Source organism: Crotalus tigris, unplaced genomic scaffold, assembly GCF_016545835.1.
Source record: "Crotalus tigris isolate CLP2741 ecotype Arizona unplaced genomic scaffold, ASM1654583v1 scf7180000019553.37968852642:3898890, whole genome shotgun sequence".
Taxonomy (NCBI): domain Eukaryota; kingdom Metazoa; phylum Chordata; class Lepidosauria; order Squamata; family Viperidae; genus Crotalus; species Crotalus tigris.
Genome location: NW_024097591.1, coordinates 2,654,293 through 2,681,689, shown reverse-complemented (window position 1 = coordinate 2,681,689; position 27,397 = coordinate 2,654,293). Strand labels below are relative to the sequence as shown.

Sequence of the window (27,397 nt, the reverse complement as noted above, 5' to 3'; positions counted from 1 at the left end):
GATGAGGACCAGGAAAAAAAAAACGCCCCGGGGCGCCTACAGACTTCTTCCCTCCCTCCCGCCGACACATCTTCCATGAGGCCGGGTACCCGGATGTGGCGGCTTACTAAAAAAAAAAAAAAAAAGAGGGCGCTCAGATCCGTCGCCGCTCGTTGGCCTCGCCCGACGCCAGTCACCCGCTGGCCTGAGCCAATGGGCACCCTCTGCCGGCCCCCCGCGCGCCTGCCTCGCCGCGCCATTGGCCGTCCGGCCCGTCGCTCCCACGCGGCGCCCAACGGCCGTCGTCGCTGGCGGCCCGGAGGGCGGGGCGCGCCCGGCGGGCCCCGCCGCCCAATCAAACGCATTGTTTGTGGTGGGTGCCGGCTCCGGCGGCGGCGGCGGAGGTGTCGGTGTCGCTGCTGGTGGCGCCGCGTCTGCTGTCCGCCGCCCGGCCCCCTGCGCCCTCCCGCCGCCGCCGCCGCCGCCGCTGCTGCCGCCGCCCTCCCGATCGGCCTGAGGGAGCTGCGGACGCCGCCAGGTGAGTGGAAGCCGAGGGGGCGGGGCGGCGTTTGATTGACAGCTCCGCGGCCTATGGGGATCCCCGCTGGCCTCCAGCCACGGGCAGCGGGGGGGGTCTCCAGACCCTGCAGGGGGGCTCGATCAAGGCATGGGGGGCTAAATTAGGGGTGCATTTCCATCCTGCCCCCCCAGGGGAGACCCCTCTGCCTTGGGGGGCTGCCCCCCTTGGGTGGTGGGAAGCAGCCCCCCCATAGAGACTTGCATGGGGTTTTCCTATGGCCATTCGACAGCTTTGCCCCCCCTTCCCCACGCTTGTCTCTGGGGCCCCCGCCCCCTCCCCACTTTTAGGAAAGCCCCACCTGGCTTTGGGGGCGGGTGGGGGGGCGCCGGCCTGAGTGGGGGGTCTTCCCCCTCTTTTTGCTTTTGGTTGGGGGGGATCTTTGTTGCAAAATGGGTGGGGGGCTGTTGAACTGCCTAGATCTGGGGTGGGGGGTGTCTAGGGAAAAAAGGGCAGACTCTGGATTTCAGGTGGGGGACGTCTGCGTGTCAGGCAGGAGGGTCTGGGGTCTTGTTTTTAGGGGTGACGGAAGAGATGCATCAGGGTGTCCATTAATTCATTCCTGGGCTGGTTCATTCATGCATTTTTTGCTGGGGTGCCTTGCAAAGTCTTTGGATTGGGTGGGGGGCGGTGGGGGACGTGTCGCTGTGGGGGGACGCCGGACAGATGAAACCTGGGTTGGGGGCTTTGGGGGGAGACCCCTGGTTTGAGTTTGGGGGTGCCTACGAAGCCTCGGAGGGCGCCAGAGATTAGGAAAGCAAGTCGGGGTTTACATCTCTTAAATCAAAAGGTTTGGGGGTGGGGGTGGCTTTTTCTGGGCGCCTTGCCCAGTATGGAGGCGGCATCCTTGTGGGCCTCTAAATTGTGGGGCAGGGGAATTTAGGGGGGCTCAGCCTTTGGCAGCAGGACCCCCTGTAAAAGATTTAACAGCCCCCCCCAATTGCCAGTTGCATTGGTGTGCAAGCAAATATTGGGTGGGGGTCATTCACCATTGGGGAGAGTTATCAGAACAAGGCTGGATATGCTTTTTTCTTCTTGCTCTTTGGAATTGTGTGTGGGGGGGGGTTGCTGTGATTTTTTTTCCCCAGATGGGGGCCTGTTTGGAAAGAAGTCATGAATGCCAAGGAGACCCCAATTTTGTGGAGTTGAAAAGGAGCAGATTGTAGTCTTTTTGGGGGGGGATGTCTCTCAGATCAAAGTCATGAAAAGTTGGGGGGGGATGGAGAAGAAAACTAGGCCTTGCAGAGCAGAAAGCCCCTCCTTGAAGGGGTCCCAATGCCAGCCCGGGAGCAGAGAGGCTGCCTTGACAGATGGAACAGGCACGCCAAAATCAGAAGAGATGTGGGGGTTCAGTGAGGTCCCCCCCAGAAGTGAATCGGAGCCTAGAGAGGAGCAGGTGGGGAGAGACACAGCTGTCTCAGGGATGCCCAGCATCTTGGCAGAAGACGTTGAATTTATCCCTGACCTCTCTTATTTGGGGGGGGGGCAAATAATGCAGGGAAGAAAGGGGTGAATGGCTCTCTTTGCCTTTCTAAGCCAGCTTCTCTTCCCTGGACACTCCAAGGGGCTGTGGGGCATCTCTCCCCAAAGTTTTGGGATCTGCCAGCCTGAGACCCACGGAAAACGGAATATTTTGAGTTTAAAAGAGTAGACTCTCGGTCGAAAGCTTTTTTTTTCTTTTCTAAATCCTCTCCTCCGGATCGTCTTTCCTCCGGAATCTGCTCTTGTTGATTTTGGCATTTCCTCTGTGGGGAAAGAGAGAGGGGGGGGGGAGGAAAGTCTTGGCACCCCTCGGCGCCTCTTTTGCACCCAGCCCACCGGGATTTCTCAACCCACTCGTCCCCAAGAAGCCGCCTGCCGTGGGTGGCAAGACGAAGAAGCTGTTTGCTTGCCTTCAATGTGGATTGGATTGCTCTGGGAAGGAAAAAAAATGGAGGAAGGGGAAATTTGTGTGTGTGTGTGTGTGCTTCCTTGCCCTGGGCACATTTGCCCCCCCCTCGGAGGGATCCCCAGGGGTTCCCAAAAGCTTGCCGTGTCTTGGAAAAAAGCAGAGGCGGCGCAAAGGGTCTCCTCCCCTCTTCTGGAGAGGACATTTTATTCGGGAAGTGTGCGGCGTTCTGTGAAGTGAAGGGTTAATATTTCTTCTTTGACCAGAGATGGTGGAATTGGCAGGCGGGGGGGGGGGGGGGAGATGTGCATCACCATCATTGCGCCATGGAGGCTGGGTTGGGGGATTGTCTCCAACTGCTTGGCAGCCCTTCTCCATCTCCCTCGCGGACGGTGGGCACAGGTTTCCCCCCTGGCTGTCAGCGAGCTAAAGGACCCCCCCCCCCAAAAAAAATTACAAGAAGCCCCTTTAACAAAGACCCCTGCTCCTTTGAGCGTCTCCCACCCCTCCTTGGAAGAAAAAGCATCTATTTTCGGGAAGGGTCCCAGCATTGTTTGGCCCATGGGCCAGGATTTGGGGTGGGTGGGATCTCTCGTCTCTCTCCCCCTACCCCACTCCCACTCCAGGGATGCCCTTTGCCCAGATGAATCCAGCAGGTAGATGGAGAAAAAAGAAAATCCTTTGGTAGAGATTGGCAGCCTTATTGTTAATAGTATTATTCTTCTTATTATTATTATTATTGCTGGAATGTCTGAGCCCCGCCCTAGCCCCTGGGGTGAATGTGGTAGATAATGTGTGAACGTATGTGTTTGTACACATACCAGATTGCAGCGTTAGGCACCCAGAGGTAGGTAGGTGCTAAGCTGGGAGACTTTTTTTGGGCTGGGGCGCTCCTTGGCCTCCAGCTGTTTCGGGAGGTGCTATGCAAACCTCAGCGCAGCGGTGGGGGAAAAGACTCGGCTTGTGGAAAGGGGGGGGAGCCCATAAAAGTTTCATTTGGATTTATTTTCCAAGGGCAGGTTGCCTACACGCCTGGCTTGTTGTGCGACGTGGAAGCCGAGCCATTTGGGAGGGCGGTCTCTTGACTTGGAGAAGCAAGGACCTGTTACTCTGCCATCCCATCCTCTCTTTTGCCAAATGTACTGGCGGGGGTAATCCTGGTCTCACGTTCACAATGACTGTTTGTTAAGTGAGTGTTGCCCCGTTTTACATCGCCACCATTGTCCTGTGCCCCTTAAACAGCGGCAAGTCCTATCAGTCGTAAAAGAGGACCACCTGCGCGATTGACAAGTTGGGGACTGCTCATACGAAACTTCCTCCCTTCTATCTGATTGGCATTTTTCACAGATTTGGGGGGGGGGAAGATGACAGACACACACACACACACACACACACACACACACATACCAGATTAGCAGTCAGCACTGACTTCCCCATCTAACTCACTCTAGGACTGAGAAACTTCATAAAACAAGGAGAGTTTTTTAAAAAAAAAACTGGCCTTGCTTTCTTCAGAAAACTCAGCTCAGCTACTGTAAAAGTTTGATCAGCTGCTGGGAAAAAACTGTCAGCGAATGTGAGGCGAGGCGAGGATACTGAAGCTGTCGGGGTTCCAGCGGCCCCCTCAAATTAAATTTGAATTCAGGGCTTCCCTAATTTAACGGAGAAGAATGCCGCCTACATGGGTAATCCTCAACGTATGAGCCCAGCTGAGCCCCAAACCTTTGTGTTGCTAAATGAGACGTGTCTTAAGCGAGTTTTGCCCAATTTTACGGCTTAAGCAAACTTAAGCCGTTGTTAAGTTAGTCACGTGGTTGTTAAGTGAATCCAGCTTCCTCGTGTCGACTCGGTTTGTCAGGAGGTCACAAAAGGAGATTGCAGCACCCTGGGGGGGGGACACCGCGACCATCATAAATATGAACCAGTTATCAAGCACCCAAACGCAAGTCACACGGCCACGGGGAGGCTGCAAGGGTCATTGGGATGAAAAAGTCCCTTTTCTCAGTGTCCTTGTAATTTTGGACGGTCACTAAATGAACCGTTGTAAGTCAGGATGACCTGTATTCTCCTGAAGCTCTGTTACCTGCAGTAGAACAACCGTACCACGTCCGTTGCAGGTTTCTTGGTTCTTACCTTTATGGTTTGACGTTTTACGTATCTGGACTTCTTATGCCTTATACCAGGGGTCCCCAACTCCTGGTCTGTGGACCGGAATCAAGCCGCTGCACGCCAGCAGCCGGTCCGCACAAACAAGCAAAGCCCCATCTGCAGGATGCAGGCAGCACGCAAAACCACACACCCTCCGGTCCGTGGAAGAAAAGGTTGGGGGCCTCTGCCTTACACCAGATGAGGTTAGACCAGCATTATCCTAAACAAGCAACATTTTCCCCTTTAGCAATTAATTGGGCAGGGGCTCCTGTGCACCCCAAGATATCCCTAGAGATCAGGCCAGGAAGACGCTGACCCTCATCGTCTGCCCAGCTTCCTGTCCGGTTCCCATCCAACAAGGCAAAAGGGATCTAATGCTTCCAGATGTTCCCAGCCAGCCACGAGAGAGGAGGGCTGCTTAGACACATCTGGAAGCGGAGAGATTTCTCTTCCCCCCCCCCCCGCCAACGAACCAGGAGAGAATTTCAGTTTTTGATTTTGGCAAGCGGAAGACCCTATCCCGTTTCAGACAAATGACTGTCCAGTCTGTTCTTTAAAAAAAAACTCCCCGTGTTGGAGCACCCACAAGTTCTGGAGGCAGGCTGTTCCACTGATTAACTCTTCTCACTGCTCCTTACTTTCTAGGTTGCTTCTCTTCTCTGTTAGTTATTTTCCATCCCTTGCTTCTTGTCCTGCTTTGGAGAGGAGCTTTGACCCCCTCTTTATTTTGTGGCAGCCCCTCAAATATTGGAGTACTGCTATTGTGTCACACACACACACACACACACACACACACACACACACACACACACGGTTCTCCTTTTCACTAGACTAGACATACCCAATTCCTGCAATTCCTTTCCTTCCAGATCAACCAGGAACAGGATTCTGCTGGATCTCACCCCACATTCAGGAAACGCTTTGCCAGAATTGAGCCCTACTATTTTAGAGAGCGAAGCCCTCTCCCCCCCCCCCCCCAGATTGCAGGAGCCCGGCTACAATTGGCTGACGTTGCATACCCGGCAAAAAAAGGCGCGCCCCCCCCCCAATTTGGAGACTCAGTTGTGGATAGGGCCACCAGCCCAGTGCCAGGCCTGGTTTGCTTAACCAATGCCAAAACAGGAGATTTTTGCCTTTTTACATACAGCCTGTCAATCTCCAGTTTTATGCAGGTGGTTTGAGCCCGTTCACGTGCGTTGCAAAGGAAACACGGATTGAAGTGGAAAAGTGAACTGAAAGTAGCGTGTAAACTCCGTGGGGCAGTCCGAGGCTTTCTAAGTTAGGGCTGGGCAGGCAGGGTTACATACACCCCCAGGCCCTATTGATTGGGGGGGGGGGGGAAGCGATAGAGTCTTTCAAAAAAATCTTAAATCTTCATTATTTCTCGCCTCTTGTTTGAGCCAGAATGGAGATTCTGTTAATGGTACTTTTCAGCCTCTCTGAATTTCCTTCGACATTCGTATAAATAAAAGTGAGAAATATTTAAGGCAAGCAAATTCTGCCTGGGTCGTGGGAACGGAACAAGGGTTTTCCTGATTTGGGGGGGGGTGTCCCCCCCTTGCTCTGTACAGGAAAACTCACCTGCCAGGCTGTGCCCTTCCAAACTGTTATAGTACATGGGAATTCCCTCTTCACTATTGAGATGGACCGATTTGGTAGCGTGTATATTTCATTCTTCTCCTGCTAGGTAGAACTGCTTGGGTGGTGTATTTTACCGGCGTGTGGAAAAGTAATAGTAATAGTAGTAAAGTTGGAAGGGACCTCGGAGGTCATCTAGTCTAACCCCCTGCTCAGGCAGGAAACCCTATACCATCTCGGACAAATGACTGTCCAGTCTCTTCTTAAAAACTTCCAGTGTTGGAGCATTTACTCCTTCTGGAGGCAGGCTGTTCCACTGATTAATTGTTCTCACTGTCAGGAAGTTTCTCCTTAGTTCTAGGTTGCTTCTCTCCTTGGTTAGTTTCCACCCATTGCTTTTTGTCCTGCCTTCAGGTGCTTTGGAAAATAGCTTAACTCCCTCTTCTTTATGGCAGCCCCTGAGATATTGGAATACTGCTATCATGCCCCCCCCTTGTCCTTCTCTTCGTTAAACTTCGGGCAGACTTCTGTTTTGGAGAAGGGAGACGATTCTCTTCCTGGTAACTTCTCCTAAAAAGAGGAGGAATCTTTTGAAGCCGTGCTAGGTAGAGGACCTTGAATTGCTGAACAGTTAGATTAATTTGGAATTTGAACCGTCCTGCCTTAGGATTTCGGTTCGCCCGGCCTCTGATTTTATTTGCAGTTCCGTGGTCTCTCTGCGTAACAGCTATGTTGAACGTTGCGATCTCCTGAGCCTGCATAGAGTTCCCTGCCTGTTGCGTTCAGATAACCTACTTTATTGCGCAGTTTTAAGCCTGGTTCGTTGCTTTTTAAAGTTGCTTTGATTCATTTAATGCGTGGCATGACCCCAGCTATTCTGCCAAGCCCAGATGATCCAGTATAATTTTTCCAGTAGGACAGTGTCCCTGAGAGATTTCTAAGAAAGTAAAATTAACAGAATTACAGCACTGCAAAGTTAGAAGGGACCTCGGTGGTCTTCTAGTCCAACCCCCTGCTCAGGCAGGAAACCCTGTACCATTCCAGACCAATGGCTGTCCAGTCTCTTCTTAAAAACCTCCAGTGATGCAGCACCCACAACTTCTGGAGGCAAGGCATCCCACTGGGTTAATTGTCCTCACTGTTAGGAAATTTCTCCTTAATTCCAGGTTGATTCTCTCTTTGGTTAGTTTCCATCCTTTGCTTCTTGTCCTGCCTTCAGGTGCTTTCGAGAATAGCTTGACCCCCCCCCCACTCTTCTTTGTGGCAGCACCTCAAATAATGGAAAACTGCTATCATGTCACCCCCAGTCCTTCTTCAAAGTAGCAAAGCTATGGGTGATTTCCCGTGTATTAATATTATTGTTATCATCAGCTAAAGTGGCATTCTAAAACAGATCTCCAGATGTGGATTTGCATAATTGTGAGTGCAGAATTTGGATGATTCTGCCCCTGTTTGGTAGCACAGAGAAAATACAGTTGCTGCAGCCGTAATTATTAAATTACTTTTCTCACTACCCATTCCAGGCCAGATTAAGCCAAACAGACTCTTATTTGAATGGGGCCTAGCCTAACCACTATATATATATATATATAACAGACTCTTATTTGAATGGGGCCTAGCCTAACCACTATATATATATATATATATATATATATATATATATATATATATATATATATATATATATATATATATATATATTTGGGGGCCGTGTGATTATTTGCGGATTATGTCACCCTTTGGAATTAAAGCAGATAGAACTTTAAAGTTAAATTGATTAAAAACAAACTTGTATCAGCTTTAAAAAAAAAACTACCCCTAATCAAAGTGACTGCAGGTTGTGTGTTTTCATCCCATTTTAGTTACTTTAACGTAGACAGAAAGTCGCAACGTCTTAGCAGAGAAAGATCTGTTTGCTTTTCCTTTAACTTCCTAAATCATTTTTTTAAAAAGAAACATAATTTCCTATCTATGTTACAAGATATATTTTTTTTACCTATTGCAAGCAGAGATTTTTTTTTTTTTGAAAGGAACCTTGAAATGGATGAATTTTACTCCCAAACTATTGTAGATTAGCTCCTTGGCCTGCTAAAAGGTAGAGGCTAGAATAGAATAGAGAATAGAATAGAACAGAACAGAACAGAATAGAACAACAGAATAGAATTAAGGAATAGAATAGAATAGAAATAAGGAATAGAATAGTAGAATAGAGTAGAGTAGAATAGAATAGAATAGAATAGAATAGAATAGAAAAAATATAGGATAGGATAGAATAGAACAGAACAGAACAGAATTAAGGAATAGAATAGAATAGAATTAAGGAATAGAATAGAATAGAAATAAGGAATAGAATAGTAGAATAGAGTAGAATAGAATAGAATAGAATAGAATAGAATAGAATAGAATAGAGAAAATATAGGACAGGATAGAACAGAACAGAACAGAATTAAGGAATAGAATAAAATAGAATTAAGGAATAGAATAGAATAGAAATAAGGAATAGAATAGAATACAATAGAATAGAATACAATAGAATAGAGAAAATACAGGATAGGATAGAATAGAATAGAATAGAATAGAATAGAATAGAATAGAATAGAATAGAATAGAATAGAATAGAATAGAGAAAATATAGGATAGGATAGAACAGAACAGAACAGAATAAAGAAAATATGGAATAGATGGAACAGAATACGGCCCTGGCTGGCTGAGGAATTCTGGGAGTTGAAGTCCACAAGTCTTAAAGCTGCCAAGTTGGAAGACCCCTGGCCTTTATCTACTAGGATTCCGGAGTTGTAGAACAATTTCTAGTTGAGGTCAGGTTGCTCCTAAAGTTCAGTCAGGGTTTCTCCACCTTGGCAACTTGAAGACCCGTGGACTTCAGCTCCCAGAATTCCGGGAGTTAAAGTTCACGGGTCATAAAGTTGTCCAGGTGGAGAAACTCTGCTCTGGATGGCAGTGGCTGGAGCTAGGCAGCATGCGTTATGAGGATCGGTTGCTCGGCCATCCAGGTGTTCAGACTGGAGGCAGAAGCCGGTGCTTTAATAATATGAAAGATATTCGTGAAGGGTGTCAGCCGTTCCAAGCCGAGCTGCCTTTTTGCCTTTGATCCAGGGAGACTGTTGTCAAGGCCAGTTGTTACCATCCTGGGTAGGAAGGTGGCACCCGGCAAGTTAGCACCTCTGGAACCGAAGGGAGATATGTCATCTCCTGGCAAGGCCTGCTCTCCGCTCGGCTTCCTGTCCCACGGCAACTTTTTGATTTGAGTTGAGTTGATTTTAAAAAAACAGAATTCAGTTCAGCCGTTGGCCCCGTCAACTCGCCACGGAGTCCATTCTTTGGGGGGTCCCTGCTCCTTCGTTCTGGAAGATTGCCCTCCAAATATTGACAATTAAAAACAATTTTTTTAAAAAAAAAAAACCAGCCCCCTTCCTCCCCTTTTCCTTCCCTCCTCTTCCTCATCCAGGCACCCTGTCACAGAAAAGTTCACACTTGTGAATGGGAGGCAATGTTTGGCAGGGTGCCAGCCTCCCCTTCCACTTGTGTGGGGGGGGGCAGGCCTAGCAAGCGCCCCGTTGGTGCCAGGCGAGGATCCTGGGGAGGGGGAGCGTGCCGAAGCCGGGCACCGTCTTCTGATGCCACCGACCAACTTAATGTTTTTTATATTTATTTTTTTAGCAATAATTCCATGTCCTGAGGTTACAAACCGGTTGCAACTGGTTTTATTTCTTTTCTTTTTTTTTTCTCCCCTTCCTCTCCCCTGCCCCCGCTAGGCATCATGGGTAAAAGTATAGCCTTCTCTCTCTCTCTCTCTCTCTCTCTCTCTCTCTCTCTCTCTCTCTCTCTTCCACCCCCCCCCCTTTCTTTTGTTTAATATAACGGCACCACAGATGATTGGCAGCGACGTGCCCGTTCGGAGGCGGCTGGGCTGGGGCTGGTCCCTGGAGGGGGATGGCACGCCGCGGCCGCCCCTCTTCCACCGAGGGGGCTTCTGGTGAAGCAGCCCCCCCGGCTCACCAGCCCCCTGCCCTCTTGGCGTGCTCCCGATCCGGCTTCCCCTCCATCTGTCTGCCTGGCCCCCCCCTCTAGACAAGTCAAGGAGGGTTATAGAATACGCTACCTGTAAGTACCCTGTGGGGGGGGAGTCCTTTTCTGCTTTCTTTGGCTTGGTCCCCATCTTTATCCATTCCCCCCCTTTCTTCCTTTCTTTGGGGGAGACCCAAACCAAAACAATGCACCCCTCAAAGGAGATGGAGGGGCCGCGGGGATCAGCTGAGACTTTCCCCAAATTCAGGTCTCCTCCATCTTCTCTCTCTTTAATCCTTCCCTCTCTTAACAGTTCTTTTTTTTTCCCCCTCCAATCCTGAATTCGAGGCGTCATTGTCGTGTTTGCGCATCCGTCTGCCCCCTCCCCCGGTTCTGGAGGGGGGTCCCACTCCCACCCACCCCCCAGATCAGAAAGGTTTCAGGGGAAGCAGTGGGGGAGGAAGGGGGCTGTTAAGGAACCCAGCCCCCCCTGTGCGGGCGAATGCCTTCTATTGTCTGTCTGGCGTGCTGATAGTTGGATCAAATACCCCCAACCTTCTTGTATCCCTCCCTTGTCCCCCCCCTCCCTCTTCCTCCTCCTCCTCCTCCTCCTCCCCCTCCCTGCCTGCCCCCCCTCCCTCTCCTTCATGTCAGCTACAACCCAGCTCTGTGAATGGAAGGCACAAGGCTGACAAGGGAGGCAGCGCGCGCCTGGCTGGCCGGCAGCCAGGGGCTGGAAGTCGGCTTGTGCGCCTGTGTGAAACGCACAGGGGTGCACACACACACACACACACACACACACACAAAAGCGTGCGGCAAGTAGAAGGGCCTTGGCCGGCTGTGTCAGGGAGGGGAAGAACGGAGGGGAGAGGGCTGGAAACCCTCCCACCCCATCCACCCGCCTCCCTTTATTTTCTGGAGAGGGGTCAGAACGTGGAGGTTCCACTACATTTCCATCTGGAAAGGGGGAGCTGTCCCAGGCTGGGTTTTTTTTTTCCTCTCCCACTTTTCATGGGGGGTGGAGAAACAAGGCCCACCCCCACATGTACACCCACTTCTCTCCCCCCCCCCACTCTTTGCACATGGCTCGGGAATCGAAAAGACCTTGATTGAATGGCAGGATTCTGGGGCATCTTGGTTTTTGATTTTGATTTTTTTTTAAATTTTTTTTTTTTTTTGCTTTAATGCCCCACACATGTAAAATGAGGTAAAAATGAAACGAAAAGACCCACTTTCAGAACAGGGTTGATTTTGGCTCTGCCACTTGAAATATCCTGTATGGGAAACCAGACGGGATCCCTCTTAAGCTTCTAGTCCACAGTTTCTCAACCTCTGCAACTTTAAGATGTGTGGACTCCCAACTCCTGTAAATCTTATCGGGGGTCACTTGAAGAAGTAAGCCCAGCCTAGAACTAAGGAGAAATTTCCTGACAGTTAGAACAGTTAACCAATGGAACAATCTGCCTCCAGAAGTTGTGAGCACTCCGACACTGGAAGTTTTTAAGAAGAGACTGGACAGCCATTTGTCTGAAATGGTATAGGGTTTCCTGCCTGAGCAGGGGGTTGGACTAGACGACCTCCAAGGTCCCTTCCAACTTATTGCTATTATTATTATGAACAGTTAATTTCAACGTAGATATTATTTTACTACCATTTACTACCATATTATTATTATTTATTATTATTATTATTAATTAGCCTCACCACCATCCCTAGCCTGTTTTTCCTTTGTGTAAATTTGAGCAGTAAATTTGATTAAAAAAAAAAATCCAATGGGTCTTTCTAGGAACCTCTCTCTATAGCAGGGCTCTTCAAACGTGGCCCTTTGGTGACTTGTGGACTTCAACTCCCAGAATTCCTCAGCCAGCGGGCACTCTGGCTGAGGAATTCTGGGAGTTGAAGTCCACAAGTCATCAAAGGGCCAAGTTTGATGACCCCCACTTAGCCCAAGATTTCTGTTGCTAAGCGAGACGCATGTTGAGTGGATTTTGCCCCCATTTGACGACCTTCCTCGCCAGCGTTGTAAAGTGAATCACTGCAGGCGATACGTTGGCCACCCGGTTGTTAAGTGAGTCTGGCTTCCCCATTGACTTTGCTTCTCAGAAAATCGCCAAAGGGGGGAATCCTAGGACCTTGCGACCATCGTAAATATGAGTCAGTCGCCAAGCGTCTGAATTTGGGCCACGGGCATGCCGCGACGGTCGTTAAGTGTGGAAAACGGTCTCCGGTCACTTTTTTCCAGGGCCGTCGTAAGTCGGAACGGTCACTAAACCAACCGTCGTAAATCGAGGACAAAGTGTACTTAGTTTCTCTCGGCTCTTCGGAAAACGGTCTCCGGTCACTTTTTTCCAGGGCCGTCGTAAGTCGGAACGGTCACTAAACCAACCGTCGTAAATCGAGGACAAAGTGTACTTAGTTTCTCTCGGCTCTTCGGAATTGTGACAGGCTTTCTTTTGTTTTCAAAAGCCCTTTTCTGCTTCTGGAGGTGGGCCTGGGAATCACCTATTCTCTCTCTCTCTCTCTCTCTCTCTCTCTCTCACACACACACACACACACACACACACACACACACACACACACAAATGGGTCCTCAAACAGCTCAGTAGAAGCAAACGGGCCACTTAACTTCACATCTCTGGCGCTTTGAATGCCTGGAAAACTCTTTGTGCACTTCCTATTTCCTCTGCTGGAAAATCTTACCAGCCCATAATAATTTAGGGCCCTTCGAAGAAGCTGCCTTGGATCCTCCTTGATCCCTTTTCCTTGTTAGGGGCTAGATTTCCCCCCCCCCCATCCCCGCTGCGCCCTTTGAAACCTTCCCTTTAAAATCCCCTAAAAAAACCTCTCTCCCCCTTCTGAAGACCCAAAAGGCAGGCGAGGAAGAGGAGGAGGAGGAAGGCAACCCCCTTGCACTCAACAAGTTGTAAGCCTAGCTCTAGTTGGTCTGGTGTGGGGGGGGGTAAGAAGGGGGTGTCCCTTCTCTACCTCTGCCAGCTTTTGAAGAATCCCACCAGCCTGATCTAAAATCCACCACTTTTCTTGTCTCAAAGGGATGGTGGGGGAATCAGGGACCCCTCCTCAAAAGCCAGCCAGCCACATTTGGGGAGGGGGGTGTCTGGCTGCAGGGCATGCAGCTTCTCCTTGCCTTCCCCCTCTGCACCTTTGCTCCCCAGCACACACTCACACACACACACACACACACACACACACACACACACACACACAGCCTTAAGAAGTCGGGCAAGTCCGGGCAAGGGTTGCGATTGTGGGGAAAGGTCGGTCCAGAAAGACAAACCAGGGATCTGGACTGGATCCAGTGGGCTGATTGATTTAATCTGCTGGCATTTCCCTCCTCTCTTTCTCTCTGTAGCCCCCTGCCCGCCCTTCCTAACCTGCTGGCTGTCAGTTCCCACTTTCCTTTTTAGGAGATTGTCCTTTTTATAGCATTGTATGGAAACGGCTGTGCGTCTTGGGAGACAGCCATTTTGTGCGTTGTGTCTTGAAATGCATCTTTCCCCCCCACCCCACCCCGGCACGCGGCTTTTTCCGCTTTTAGCACCACGCAGAGAAGTTGGGAAGAGAGAGAGAGAGAGAGAAAGAGGCGGGCAGCCCCCCCCCCCCAAAAAAAAAAACCCCAAAGGGACATTCTGGGCTGGAAGGAAAAACATCTGATAATTAAGCGTATTTTGGCAATCCCATTTTTCTCCGAAGGCCCTTGAGAATTTGGAGACGACCCGAATATCTTCTAAAAGGGCAGATCCAGTGGCAAGGAGCGAGCTGGAGAGAGGAATACAGGTGGTCCTCCCCTTAGGCGCCCGAAATTTCCATTGTTAAGCGAGACGGTTCTTAAGTGAATTTTGCCCCCGTTTTACGACTTTTCTGGCCACGTTGTTAAGGGAGTCACTGCGGGGTTTAAGTTAGTCACACGGTTCCTAAGCGAATCCAGGTTCCCCCCCCCTTGACTTTGCTAGTCAGAACGTCGCAAACGGGGATCCCCTGGCTCCAGGACATGCAACCGTCATAAATATGAGTCAGTTGCCAAGTGTTTGAATTTTGACCGCGGCAACGGCCGTAGGTGTGAAAACCTCTTTTTCCGGTGCTTCGGAGTGCAGTGCTTTCTCGCTGAAAAATCCCTGTTGGGCTTTTTTGGTCGCCTACATTTGGAGATATTGCCGGCAAAGCCTCTTCAGGATGAATCCAGGGACAGACAGAGAGGGATCCGAGTGGATCCCTGAGATTTTTCGACCCAGGCCGGTCTCACTCCTTCACATCGTTCTTCGAAAAGGACTTTCAAAATGGTGCAAAAGGGGAAGGAAAAAAAAAGGTGCTTTTTAAGGAATATTGTTATTATTCCTGTAGATCAGGGCTGTCCAACGTTGGCAATTTTAAGCCTTATGGACTTCAACTCTCAGAATTCCTCAGCCAGTCGGAGTGTGTGTGATATATAACGGTCGTAAATGCGAGGTCCAGTCGTAAGTGTGAGAACTGGACTTTTTTCAGCTCCGTCATAACTTTGAACGATCACTAAGCAAATAAATTGTAAGTTGAGGACTACTGCAGGAGCTCTTCTCTAGCTCATATTGTCCCCATCTGTCATATACTTTTTAACTCCAGAAGAATAAGCCAGAATCTTTTAATGAGACACTGAGACGTCATCAACTTTCTCCTTAGTCAGCTGAATTCTTATCGTGGCTAATTAAATTCTTGACCGTGGTTTCCCCGTCTTGCTTTCTTGGAGTTTAAGAAAGGACCTTATTTGCAGGTTGAAAAGCTAAATTTCCGGCACCACCGTCTAATAAGTTTTGGGTGGTGGGTTTTAAAGAAATTCTAGTTAACTAAACTGGGCTCCCAGCTGTTTTGGGGGGGGTTAGATTTGATGTCTGGCAATAACCTAGATCTGTGTCGATAACCAGGTTTGTTTAGCCGCTGGATGGAATCAACGACGTTAGGAAGTTTTGATTCGTAAGGTTGAATTTCGACTTGCAGATTTGGGAGAGAAAAGGTGATCTAGCTGTTTTTCTAGCCCTGGATTTTTTTTTTGTTATTGTCATCATTTTAAAAGTCAGGAATGAAAACGGAAGGTGCTGTTTGGGTTGCATCAGAAACGGCCATTTATTTTAAGCTGCTTCTTTTTAAAAAAAAAATAGTAGTAAAAATAATATCTACACTAACTGTTCATAATAATAATAATAATAATAATAATAATAATAATAATAATAATAGAATTGGAAGGGACCTTGGAGGTCATCTAGTCCAACCCCCTGCTCAAGCAGGAGACCTTATACCATTTCGGACAAATGGCTGTCCAGTCTCTTCTTAAAAACTTCCAGTGTTGGAGCATTCACCGCTTCTGGAGGCAAGGAGTTCCACTGGTTAATTGTTCTCACTGTCAGGAAGTTTCTCCTTAGTTCTAGGTTGCTTCTCTCCTTGATTAGTTCTTGAGATGTTTGATTACCCGACATGGTCACCTCATTAGATGATGGTTTCTCACTCTTGGCCTTCTCCTTCCATCCCACCCCACCCACCCCCGTCAGGATGGACCGCATGACCGAGGATGCTCTGCGCCTCAACCGCTTGAAGCGGACCCTGGACCAAGCCGAAGAACGGGACGATGTCTTGGCCAAGAGGCTGAAGATGGAAGGCCACGAGGCCATGGAGCGGCTCAAGATGTTGGCCTTGCTCAAGAGGAAAGACCTGGCGGGCATCGAGGTGCCCCACGAGCTGCCGGTCAAGCAGGACGGACTGAAAGTCTACGAGGAGAAGCTGAACGGGAACTTGAGACCCCATCCCGACGGGAGGTCTTCCGGGAGATCCGGCAAGGAGAACATCAACGATGAGCCGGTGGACATGAGTGCAAGGAGAAGGTAGGGATCCTCCCACTTTTGTTTTTTCCACACGGCTGGTCTGGAGGGGGGTACCTATTAATTTTGATGATGGACGTTGAGTATCCAAAGTTCACAAGAAGGTCAGCTTTGGGCCACCCGTTGCGTTCTCCTTCATTTTTATTTTGGTAGGTGAAAACGGTCTTGAGAATTTTGAGGTTGGAAATCAGGAATCCATGGCTGGTTTGGGATTCCAGTTTAAGAAGGACTCGTCTCCCAGAATGCCTCAGGATCCTGCCCTGAACCAGGATTCAGGACAAGTCAACAAACATTGCCAGCTTGGCCAACGCAAAGCTTTGAAGTTTAGGAAGTCTTGATTCTCAACTGAGCAACTTTAAGATATGTGGACTTCAACTCCCAGAATTCTGGCTGTTGAATTCTGGGAGCTGAAGTCCACATATCTCAAAGTTGCCAAGGTTGGGAAACACTGATTTGAAGAGGGGGGGGGAATCCCATTTATTAGGTCTTAGCAGTATTAACACGTGGGTGTAAAACTCGGGAACACAAACCACATTGGTTGCCTATAGTTTTAATTCTCTTAAACCAGGGTTAGCCTGCCACCGGTCATACGGTTTGAAAGCATCGTGGTATCATAAAAGTCCCTTATTCCCCGCTTCCCCCCCCCAACACACACACACACACACACACACACACACACACATTTCTTAATCACCAGCATGAGTGTCTCCCACAGAATGATGGAATGCATGAAACTGCCTCAGATTAAGCCCTTTCCTGACCTCCCTTAATAGAATTATGTTAATGTGTTAAAATTAATTAAATTGGCTTTATTAAGCGAGGCAAGTAGAAGCGAAGAGGAGCTGAAACGCCTCCCCCCTTGTTACAAGGGGGGGAAAGAAACAAATGGATTTTTTTTTTTGATCCACGTTTCCTGCAGATTTTCGCCTGATTCCCGGAAACGCCACGAAGAATAGCCAAAAATCCCCCCCCCCCGAGATGAATTTTCTGTGGTTTATTTTATGCCATAATATTGTGTCTCAGTCCTCCCTTCTGAAAGCATCTATTCCCGAGCTTGATGTTGTTGTTGTTGTTGTTAAGATTCCAGGTCTTCCAGCTTTTAATCTTCTCCCAAACGTTGATCCAGCAGAGATGAGGAGGAGATGAGGGTCAGGGATCCCTAACACATCCTGCTTTCGGCTTTGGGTGCCTAGAGACCCTGTGCTATGAGACCACGATGCAGGGGGTGGCCCGGGCGCCAATCAGACCAAGGTTTAGCAGCGTCTCGGGCGTCAGCTGCGAATTCATGACTCACTCGTGCGTTCGGGTGGCAAAGGGACAAGATGTAGGCGGGCGAGGAGTGTCTCCAAGGCAGAAGCTGGTGACAATCCAGGCTCGTCTACTCGCCATCTGCCCCACCGCCTCTGCTGGTTGGTCACCCTCAATTTTCCCTTGACCTTGAACAAGAGGGGCTTTCAGCTCAGCGGCACCTCCACAGAGCCTAGGAGCTGCTGTCCAATAAGAAGAGAGGGTGGGGCACAGAGTTGAGATGGGGTTGACCTTCATGGGATCAAGCTGGACCCAAACCGGAAGGGGGGAACATCTCCAGCTTTTCCACCTCACATTCTCCACCCTCCCAAGTAGTAAGGAGTAACGGTAATTTGACTCTGCTAGTCGTTGCCGGCTATAGGGAAGGTGCGCATCGCCGTTTCATGGCCATCGAGCCGTCGCCCAAAGATGTTGCCGCGGTCGTGACATCGCGGAGCTCTGTTACTTTCCCACCAAAGTGATACCTATTGATCTACTCGCACTTGCCTGCTTTCGAACTGCTAAGTTGGCAGGAGCTGAGGGGGCAGACGGGAGCTCACCTCGTCACGTGCCACTCGGATTTCAAACCTGGGCTGCCAGCTTTCCAACCAATAAGCCTGGTGTCTTAACCGCCGAGCTGCTGCACCACCTTTCCCTGGTAGAGCAGACAGGAAATGATCTAATTCTACTTCATGGTAGGGCTACATCAACAGAATCTTGCAAAGCTTGCAAGGCCCATTCTCCCACCTTCCCCTTTACAGCTCCAGAAGCTTGGGAGGGTCCCTTCTATGTCTTTTTTCTCCCCCCCTTATGCCGCTCTGGGCTATGCCACGTCTTATCTGATCGTTCCTAGCCTGCCTTTCTTTGCCCCGTCTTTCAAGGTCTTTCTCACATGTCAATGAAGGACAGAAGATGCTGGTTATGGAGAAGAAGCTAAGATCTCTAGGATCAACCAGGCTTCCTGGACAACTCGAATTCCTTCCGGGGGGCGATCTTTCCACCCGCGTCGTTCGATATTGCCACCTTTTCCTCCCAACAGGCCGAGCCATTTATCGACCATCCCTGATGATCATCTCATTGCCCTCTAGGGAACAGAACCCTCTAAGGTTGAGGGAGTTGTGAGAACAGGGCCTTTCCACCCCTCTCGACTCCAGTCTTCGTGGTTTGGGGGGTCCCTTGGCCCACAAAACACCCTGGGAGGCTTGTGGTCCTCCCCTCTGTGTGATGTCACAAGGCAACCAGCGAGTGCTTGGTTACCACCGGGTTGCCTCTTGCGTCTCCAGGCGACGAGAAGGGGCGGCCGCCTCTGGTGTCCATTGATTCCCTTCCAGGCCTCAATTTGGCCTGGTGTGTGCAGGGCCTTCCTCTGGAGGAGAGCAGCTGGCCCAAAGGAGCATGGAATGCAGGTATCTGCCGCCCTTCAAGGCTTCTCTGGTGGGCCTTTGGTCCAGAATCCTCCCCTTACCCGTCCGTCCTTTCGCAAGGATTGATTTTCCTCCTAATTCTTGCTCACGTCAGAACAGAAAAGCAGAGTCGGAAGGGACTTTGGAGGTCTCCTAATCCAACCCCTTGCTTGAGCAGGAGACCCTAGACCATCTCACCCAGTCTCTCCTTGAAAGCCTCCAGTGATGGAGCACCCACAACTTCTGGTGGCAAGCGGTTCCACCGGTTAATTGTCCTCCCTGTTAGGAAGTTTCTCCTTCATTCCAGGTTGCTTCTCTCCTTGATTAGTTTCCATCCCTTGTTTCTTGGCTTCTGCTGCTTTGGAGACTAGGATGACCCCCCCCCTTCTTTGGGGCAGCCCCTCAAAAACTGGAAGGCTGCTCTCATGTGTCTCCCCCCCCCCCCAGTCCTTCTTTTCATTAAACTGGCACTCAGCCCTGCTGCCCTCTTGATCCGTTTTTGCGACCCGCTTGACAAGCAACCTCCACGGGGAGGCCAGACTAACGACTGCAGGGCTGACTTTCACAACTGCCGCGATTCGCTTAAGAAGTGCGGCAAGAACGGGCGCAAAATGGGGCAAAACCCGCCCGACAGAACGTCTCGCTTAGCCGGAGAAAATTTGGGCTCCACTGTCGTCGTACATCGAGGACTGCCTGCACAGAGAGGAACTTTCGTCGGGAAACTCTCGCTTGAACTTCAAAGGACCCAGACTGGGATCCAGGACTTGGCTCGGGCAGACCGAGGGCTCCACTGCCTAAGTCCCAGCCTGGGCGGGGGGGGGAAGGGGGTGATTTTGCCACCCCTCTCTCACACACACACACACACACACACACACACACACACACACACATACATCCCCAGAGGAAAAAGAACAACATGCCTTTGGTGGCTGGTGGGCTGCTGGAGGGGTGGGCAGGAGCTGCGCTCCGGGCTGCTTTCGTCCACGTGGGCTTATGTAATTGAGCATCCCAGCCAGGACCAGAGCAGAGATGAGGCAGAAAATAGGAAACGCTATTAAAAACTGAGAAGGCTTGGTTTTGTTTATTCTGAAGGCAGCTTTCTGCTCGGCTCGTGTACAGCTGTTGAACAATACAGGTGAAAAAGGCCACCCTAGGCTGGTGAGGTGGGGTGGGGTGGGATGGGGGGGCTTAAACGGGGCCAGACCTTGGAAAATGTATAACTTCATAGCACTGAGAGTGTTCCCCAGTTTGGGTCTGCCAGGAAACCACCCAGCTCAGACAGCCCCAAGGAGCCCCACGGGATGAAGTGATGGTCGCTGGGACGCCTTGGATAAAGACCCAGCTCTTGAGGAAAGCTCTTGTGTTGAGAAAGATCTCACTCTGACCAAATGTGTGTGAGAGAGCAGGAGGCGGGGGAGGATGGATGGAGAGAATAGGGAAGGAAGGAAGGAAGGAAGGAAGGAAGGAAGGAAGGAAGGAAGGAAGGAAGGAAGGAAGGAAGGAAGGAAGGAAGGAAGGAAGGAAGGAAGGAAGGAAGGATTAGAGAGAGAATAGAGAGGATGGCCAGATGTCTGGATGGATTGGGAGATAGATAAATAGAGAGATGATGGATGGATGGATGGATGGATGGATGGATAGATAGATAAATAAATGATGGATGGATGGATGCTTGGATGGCAAGACAGAAATAGAGATATTATGGAGAGATGATACAGATGTATAGAGAGGATTGATGGATGGAAAGATAGATAAATAGAGAGATGATGGAGAGATGATACAGATGAATAGAGAGGAGGGAGAAATAGATAATAAATAATGCAGATGAGTGTGTAGGAGGGAAGGAAGGAAGGAAGGAAGGAAGGAAGGAAGGAAGGAAGGAAGGAAGGAAGGAAGGAAGGAAGGAAGGAAGGACAGCGTGAACTGGATGGAAGCTTGGTTACAGTGGTGATGGGAACGCTGAAGGACCAGGTTGGGGACACATTTTATACAGAAAATCTATGCGGCCACTTGATGTCACACAACTCATCCTTTACCTGCTCCGATTCCTTTGTGGGTCCAGCTGTGTAAGGGACAACTTCCTTCCGGTAGCTTCTTGTCTCCCGGTCCAACCCCACCCCCACCCCTTCACTCACTCCGGCTTTTCTTTCTCAACTACCTCCTCTCCCCTCTCCCCTTTCTGCGATCAGTAGCGATCAAGACAGGGGACGGCTCACCCCCTCTCCGGATGTCATTGTCCTCTCCGACAACGAGGCCTCCAGCCCGCGCTCCAGTTCCCGCATGGAAGAGCGGCTGAAGGCAGCCAATTTGGAAATGTTCAAGGTACATCAAGGGAGGGGGAAAATGTGCAAGGAGCACCTTCGCAAGGAGGGTCTTGCGACTTGCCTCCCTGGATCAGGTTGGGCTCCCAGACCACAGCAGCCTCTTAAAACCTGCTAAGGGGAGGTGTTCCCCACTGGGTGCTCTGATGTGCGAGCCCTGCAGGAAAATTGGCCTCCATCCTCACCTCTTGGCCTCCTTTCCGCAGGGGAAAGGGGTCGAGGAGAGGCAGCAGCTCATCAAACAGCTCCGGGACGAGTTGCGATTAGAAGAAGCCCGGCTGGTGCTGCTGAAGAAATTACGGCAAAGCCAGCTGCAGAAGGAGAACGTGGTCCAGAAGGTGAGGCGGTGAGCGCTGGTCAGCCTGGCCTTCCCTCTCGTCAACACCTCAGTTGGCCAGGCCTGGCCAGCCTGTTTTATGAACCCGGAACAGGGTCTGGAGAAGTTTTCTCTCCCAGCGCAAAACCCTTAGTGTTCGGTTTAGCCCAGGGCGTCTCCAAACTTGACAACTTTAAGGCTCGGTGGACTTCAGCTCCCAGAATTCCCCAGCCAGCTGTGCAGTTAAACAAGGTTGCACATTTTTCTAATAATCCTTCGTCTCTTTCTTTCCATCCTCGGCCAGACTCCGGTTGTCCAGAACGCAGCGTCTATAGTCCAGCCATCTCCTGCCCACGTCGGACAGCAGGCTCTGTCCAAACTCCCCTCCCGACCTGGAGTTCAAGGGGTTGAGCCCCAAAACCTCCGAACATTACAGGTAAGAGACCTCCAGGAAACTGTTACTTGTCGTCCCGCCTTAGGCAAGAAAGGCAGACGACTAACTAAGCAGGGTCCAGCCTGGGCAGGCTTGGGATGGGCAACTCCTGGCATCGCTGAGTTGGGAGTGGGAAGTTGAAAAACTAACCCAGCAATAGCTATCCGCTCTTGAAAGACTTAACCTTTCTCTTGCTTCTTGGGACAGGGTCACAGTGTCATCCGATCGGCCACCAACACCGCCCTTCCCCACATGCTTATCTCCCAGCGCGTCATTGCCCCCAACCCCACTCAGCTTCAAGGACAGCGCATCCCTCCCAAACCAGGCCTGATCCGCAGCACCACACCCAACATGAGCCCTGCTATCAATTACCAGCCGGTGAGTGACGAGAAGTCTTCCTGTTTGGAGAGAAAGGGATGGAAACACAAAGGAGAATAGAGAAAGGGATGGGAACATAAAGGAGAAGAGAGAAAGGGATGGAAGCACAAAGGAGAAGAGAGAAAGGGATGGGAACACAAAGGAGAAGAGAAAAAGGGATGGAAACAAAGGAGAAGCAAGGCTGGCACCCACAAACATAGCGCCAGACTTTGAAGTTGTGTCTTGTCTCTCTCTTACCCCCCCCCCAGCCGTCCTCCTCGGCAGTGCCCTGCCAGCGAACCAGCTCCTCCGCCATCTATATGAACCTCGCCTCCCACATCCAGCCTGGGACGGTGAACAGGGTGGCGTCCCCCCTGCCCAGCCCCAGCGCCATGAATGACGCCGCCAACTCTCAGGCTGCCGCCAAGCTCGCCCTGCGCAAGCAGCTGGAAAAGACTCTGTTGGAGATCCCGCCCCCCAAGCCCCCCGCCCCCTTGCTCCACTTCCTGCCCAGCGCGGCCAACAGCGAGTTCATCTACATGGTGGGACTGGAAGAAGTGGTCCAGAGCGTCATTGACAGCCAAGGTAATGGGTGCAGGACGAGGGAGGGACCAAAGCACAAATTTCACAAGCACCACACCTGGACTGGGAAAAGTCCCAGATGGTAGTTTCTGGTCCCTAGCCGTCCTTCGTGGGTCATTGCAAGAGGAAATCCAGCACTCCTCTCTGAATTAACTCACTGCTAGCATTTCACTAGAACCATTTTGACCCAGTGCTGAAGACACCAAGCTAGAAACCAGGAGACAAGTGAGTTCTAGTCCTGCCTTAACCCTGAAAATGAGCTGGGTGATTTTGGACCAGTCACCAGGTGACGGTGAGATCTAGTCCTGCCTTAAGCATGAAAGCTGACTGGTTGACTCGGGGCCAATCACCAGGAGACGGGGAGTTCTAGTCCCACCTTAGGCATGAAAGTGAACTTGACTTGGGGCCAATCACCAGGAGATGGTGAGTTCTAGTCCCGCCTTAGGCATGACAGCCAACTGGGTGACTTTGGGCCAGTCACCAGCCAATGGTGAGTTCTAGTCCCCTCTTAAGCACAAAAAACCAGCTGGGTCCTTCCCTCTTAGCCCAGCCCGTCTCGCAGGATTGTTTTTGTAGGGGAAATAGGAGGAGAAAGGAGTAGTGAGTAGGTTAGGGTTATTAATAAAGAATAATAATAGAGGCGGGCTTCATTGCTTTCCTTGGATAATTGGGCTTCCTCCTCCTTCCCCCCCACCCCCCAAAACACCCCCCCCCCAGGCAAAAGCTGTGCCTCCCTCCTCCGAGTGGAGCCCTTCGTCTGCGCCCAGTGCCGCACGGACTTCACCCCGCACTGGAAGCAGGAGAAGAACGGGAAGATCCTCTGTGAGCAGTGCATGACCTCCAACCAGAAGAAGGCCCTCAAGGCTGAGCACACCAACCGGCTGAAGAACGCCTTCGTCAAAGCCTTACAGCAGGAGCAGGCAGGTCGAGGGGCCGTGTGTGTGTGTGTGTGTGTGTGTGTGTGTGTGTGTGTGTGTGTGTTGGTGGTGGTGGTGGTGGTGGCGTGAGCAGGCTGAGTGTGCAAAACACCCCCCCCCATCCCCATCGCACGAGGCCTGGGGTTTTTTGCTGAGTGGCAGGAGGGGTAGGGGAGGGGATGCCCTGCTTCGCCCACACAGACTGGGTGGCGACGGTCTCCCTCCCACCTTCCCCAGGAGATCGAGCAGCGGCTGCAGCAGCAGGCCACCCTCTCGCCCACCACGGCTCCGGCCAGCGTGGCCAGCGTCAGCAAGCAGGAGAGCATCATGAGGCATCACACACTCCGTCAGGTGAGACCCTCCCTCGCCTCTCCCCCCCCCCCGGCCTGGCCCTTTTCCCCACCTGGGGGAGGGCCCAGCTTGTCTCTGCCCCCCAGTTCCCTGGCTGGCCCAGGTGCCCCTTCAGTCAAAATGGCATTTGGGTTTAAGGGCTGCCCCACAACTCCCCTTGGGCTCCCTCCCTCCTTCCTTTCCTTCTTTCTTTGCTTCTTCCTTCCTTCCTTCCTCATCCCAATTATAGGGACTCTGGGCAGCTTAACAATCCCAAAACTATCTTAACACAACACAAAGCATTTTAAACACAATGAAGGCATCCAACATAACTACACTTTTTCCTTCCTCCAGGCCCCCCAGCCTCAAAGCTCCCTACAACGCAGTTTGCCCACCTCCGCTCGCTCCATGTTGTCCAACTTCGCACAGGCGCCGCAGCTTCCCGTCGCCAGCGGTCTCCTTGGGATGCCAGGTAACCGGGCCGAATTGGGGCTGGAAGGAGGTGGGTGGAATTCAGCCACAGAGCCAAGCCCCCCCCCCCTTCTGCTGGGACAGGAATTTTCCAGAACATCCCAAAAATGGATTTTATCTTCCCCCCCCTCCATCTGTCCAGGAGTCAACATCGCCTACCTGAACGCCGGGATGGGCGGCCACAAAGGCTCCAGCTTGGCGGACCGGCAGCGGGAATATCTCCTCGATATGATCCCTCCGCGCTCGATATCGCAATCCATTAGCGGGCAAAAATAACACCAGCCCTGCCCCCCCCTCCTCCTCCTCGTGACTCCCCATCTGCGCCCGCCCCCCCTCGTCTGTCGCATGCAGTGCCTGTACTGGTGCCTACCACGGAAGGACAGACCCCAGAAAACATTGGGAAAAAAGGAAGAGAAAGGAAAGCAAAAATGAAGACGAGAAAACGTTTGCGCAACCCCGCCCTCTTCGCAACCGTCGCGCTCGCAGCCCTGTACCTGAGCCGCCCACTCTGGATTTTGTTTTTGGGGCGGTGGGAGCCCTCAAGCTCTTTCCTGCTCCCCTCTCCCCCCTCCCACTCAAAGGTCAGAACACATCAGCCGGGATCCCCTGGCCCCGTGCCCGTGTGTTTCCCGCTTGTTTTTAACGGCTGCTTTTTCTTTTCTCCTTTTGTTCGGGTTTTCCGTCTGTAATGGCAACCTGTAGAATTTTTAACGGCTGCTTTTTTCTCTCTTTTTTTTTTAAACGCCTTTGGCTTTTTTGCTTCCACGGGAGGGAGAAAAGGAGACCACCTGGAGAGGAGGGGATTCCTGGAGTCTTGGAACGATTTTTTTTTTCCATCCTGGCCCAAAAAGAGGAGGGATCGGCGAGGGGGGAGGATGACAACGGTTGCCCCGCTTCGGAGCTGAAGCCAACCCTGGTTTTGGGGTGGGGGTCAAAATATCCACGAGAAGGCTGCTTTTGGAGACGGGAAGACCACCAAGAGTTTTTTTGTTTGAATCGTCCACCCTAGGAAAATGAAACTTCTGCATGCCGGAGATTTGTTCGACCCTCGCCTCGATGCGTTGGCCAACATCAGTCTGGGCCAAAGGAAAGATCCAGGGACCCTGGATCCTTGCCATCCCTCCAGCCAATAGATGCTGGAGGCAAGGAGCCCCTTCCCCCTCGCCAGTTCCTTTGCCTGTAGTATTCGCCCCTCGGCTTGTTTTTTCCTTCTCTGCTTTGCCTGCCCAGGAAGTCGCTATTTCCCACGCAGCGATTGGGAACGTGAGAACGCCTCCCAGCCTTTCCCTCCTTGCTCCAAATGATTGACCCCGGGATTCTTGGGACCACCTCGGCCATCGGTCCCTCTGAAAAGACCGGCAAACTCCAGGGAGGGTCCCTCTGCTTCCTTTTCGCCCGTCCGACCTCTTCAGCACTTACAAATCCACGGGAGGCGGCAGGAAGCTTGTCTGGATGCGCAGAAGAGACTGAGACCTGGATTTTACCCCCCCCCCCAGCGCTCGGGACGAGTTGGAAAAGCAGGCACCTCCCGGCATCTAAACCCAGACAGCCCGACGTGCCGCTACGGGCCTCCCCTTCCCCAAATTTGTGCAATTCTCTACCAAGCCAGCTTGGCCACGCGGCACTCGGCGATGGTTTTATTTTGTTTTATTTTTCCCTTGCTCTTTCGAATGTGGCATTTTAAGTCCCCCCCCCCGTTTCCCCCAGCTCGCCCTAGGCACCCCCTCCTTAATCCTCTTTCCCTGGGCTTTCTCTGTTGTGGCTCAAACTGGGGGTCACCAAAGACCCGCCTTAATTTAGTGGGTCACGTAGGTTAAGATTTTGAGTTTCAGTTTGGGTTGGATATTGTGCTGATTTTCTTCCCTCCCCTCCTTTTTTCCTCCTATCCTCTGTCTATTCCTTCCTTCCTGTCTACTTTTATTCCTTCCCTCCTCCCTTCCCTTTCTTTCCTTCCTTCCTTCCTTCCTTTATTTCTTCCCTCTTTCTCTATTCCTTCCTCTCTTTTAATCTTTTTTTTCTTTTCGGTGATGTAGGAAACGTGCAATAATTTTTGCTCAAGTATCAAAAAAAAATAATAATAATTCGAAAAAGCGCCTGTTTGAATTTACGCCAAGAAATTAGCCAAAATAGATGGGAATGTTGCTATACGGAAGACTTGATTTTTTTCTGGCAGGGTCTGAAATTGACGTGCTCACCCATCTCTCTTCCTTTTGAGCACTCTTCATAAATTTGAATTCCCCCCCCGCCCGTAAACCTAAGCTCTTTCCTATTCCCTCCCCTCCTCTTGATTTTTCTCTTATCTTTTATCTCTTTCTGTCTATTTTTGGGGATGTAATATAGAAAAATACCTTTTTTTTAATTTCAAAAGAAAAAGGTTCAGAGATTAATATGCTGGCTTTCATTTCTTTGTTTTTTGGGGGGGGGGTGTTACTGTTTAGTTGTAGCTGCTTTGTGAATTATGCCGAGCTTCTGTTTTGTTTCCTTGTTTATATTTTATTTTATTTTGTATGTTAACGGTTCCGTCGGGAAAACGGGGAGGGGCAAAAGCCATCCCGCCCCCTTAATTTTCCTCCCCCTGTCCTTCGCGCCCTTCCCTCCACGAAAATGTCCTCTTTGCTTAACAGTAACCTTGCTGCCGAAAAAGCAAAAAAAAAAAAAAAAAAAAAAACGTTATAACAAGGACTCCTTTGTTGTATATAAGCTATTTCTTGACACATTAAAGAAAAGGAAAAAGAAAACCAGAGAAAAGAAATGGAAAAAAAAGGAAGAAAGAAAGAAGGGGGGGGGAGAAGGGAGGGAGAAGACAAACAAAACAAAAACAAGTTATACATTGTATAGAGAAAAATCAAAACCACAAAAAAGAGACAGCTTAGCCATGGATATTGTGACGTTTGTCGATGTCCTTTTGTAGTGTGAACTCCTTTGT

At 50.7% G+C, this 27,397-nt stretch overlaps 1 protein-coding gene across 3 annotated transcripts; it reads left to right on the top strand.

Moving 5' to 3' along the window:
• Positions 1-364: 364 nt before the first annotated feature.
• On the top strand, positions 365-27,139 carry GATAD2B (GATA zinc finger domain containing 2B). Of its 3 annotated transcripts, none has more exons than XM_039363263.1 (11): positions 365-517; positions 15,731-16,060; positions 20,937-21,066; positions 21,272-21,403; positions 21,686-21,817; positions 22,022-22,192; positions 22,441-22,756; positions 23,471-23,673; positions 23,908-24,021; positions 24,355-24,472; positions 24,614-27,139. In XM_039363263.1, exons 2-11 carry the CDS (start codon positions 15,732-15,734, stop codon positions 24,745-24,747), a joined length of 1,779 nt encoding a protein of 592 aa, XP_039219197.1. In that variant the 5' UTR covers positions 365-517; position 15,731; the 3' UTR covers positions 24,748-27,139. The 3 variants fall into 3 exon arrangements, with proteins under 3 accessions (XP_039219197.1, XP_039219195.1, XP_039219196.1); XM_039363261.1 differs by having other exon boundaries at positions 20,934-21,066; XM_039363262.1 differs by lacking the exon at positions 365-517 and adding an exon at positions 10,112-10,292 and having other exon boundaries at positions 20,934-21,066.
• Positions 27,140-27,397: the final 258 nt, after the last annotated feature.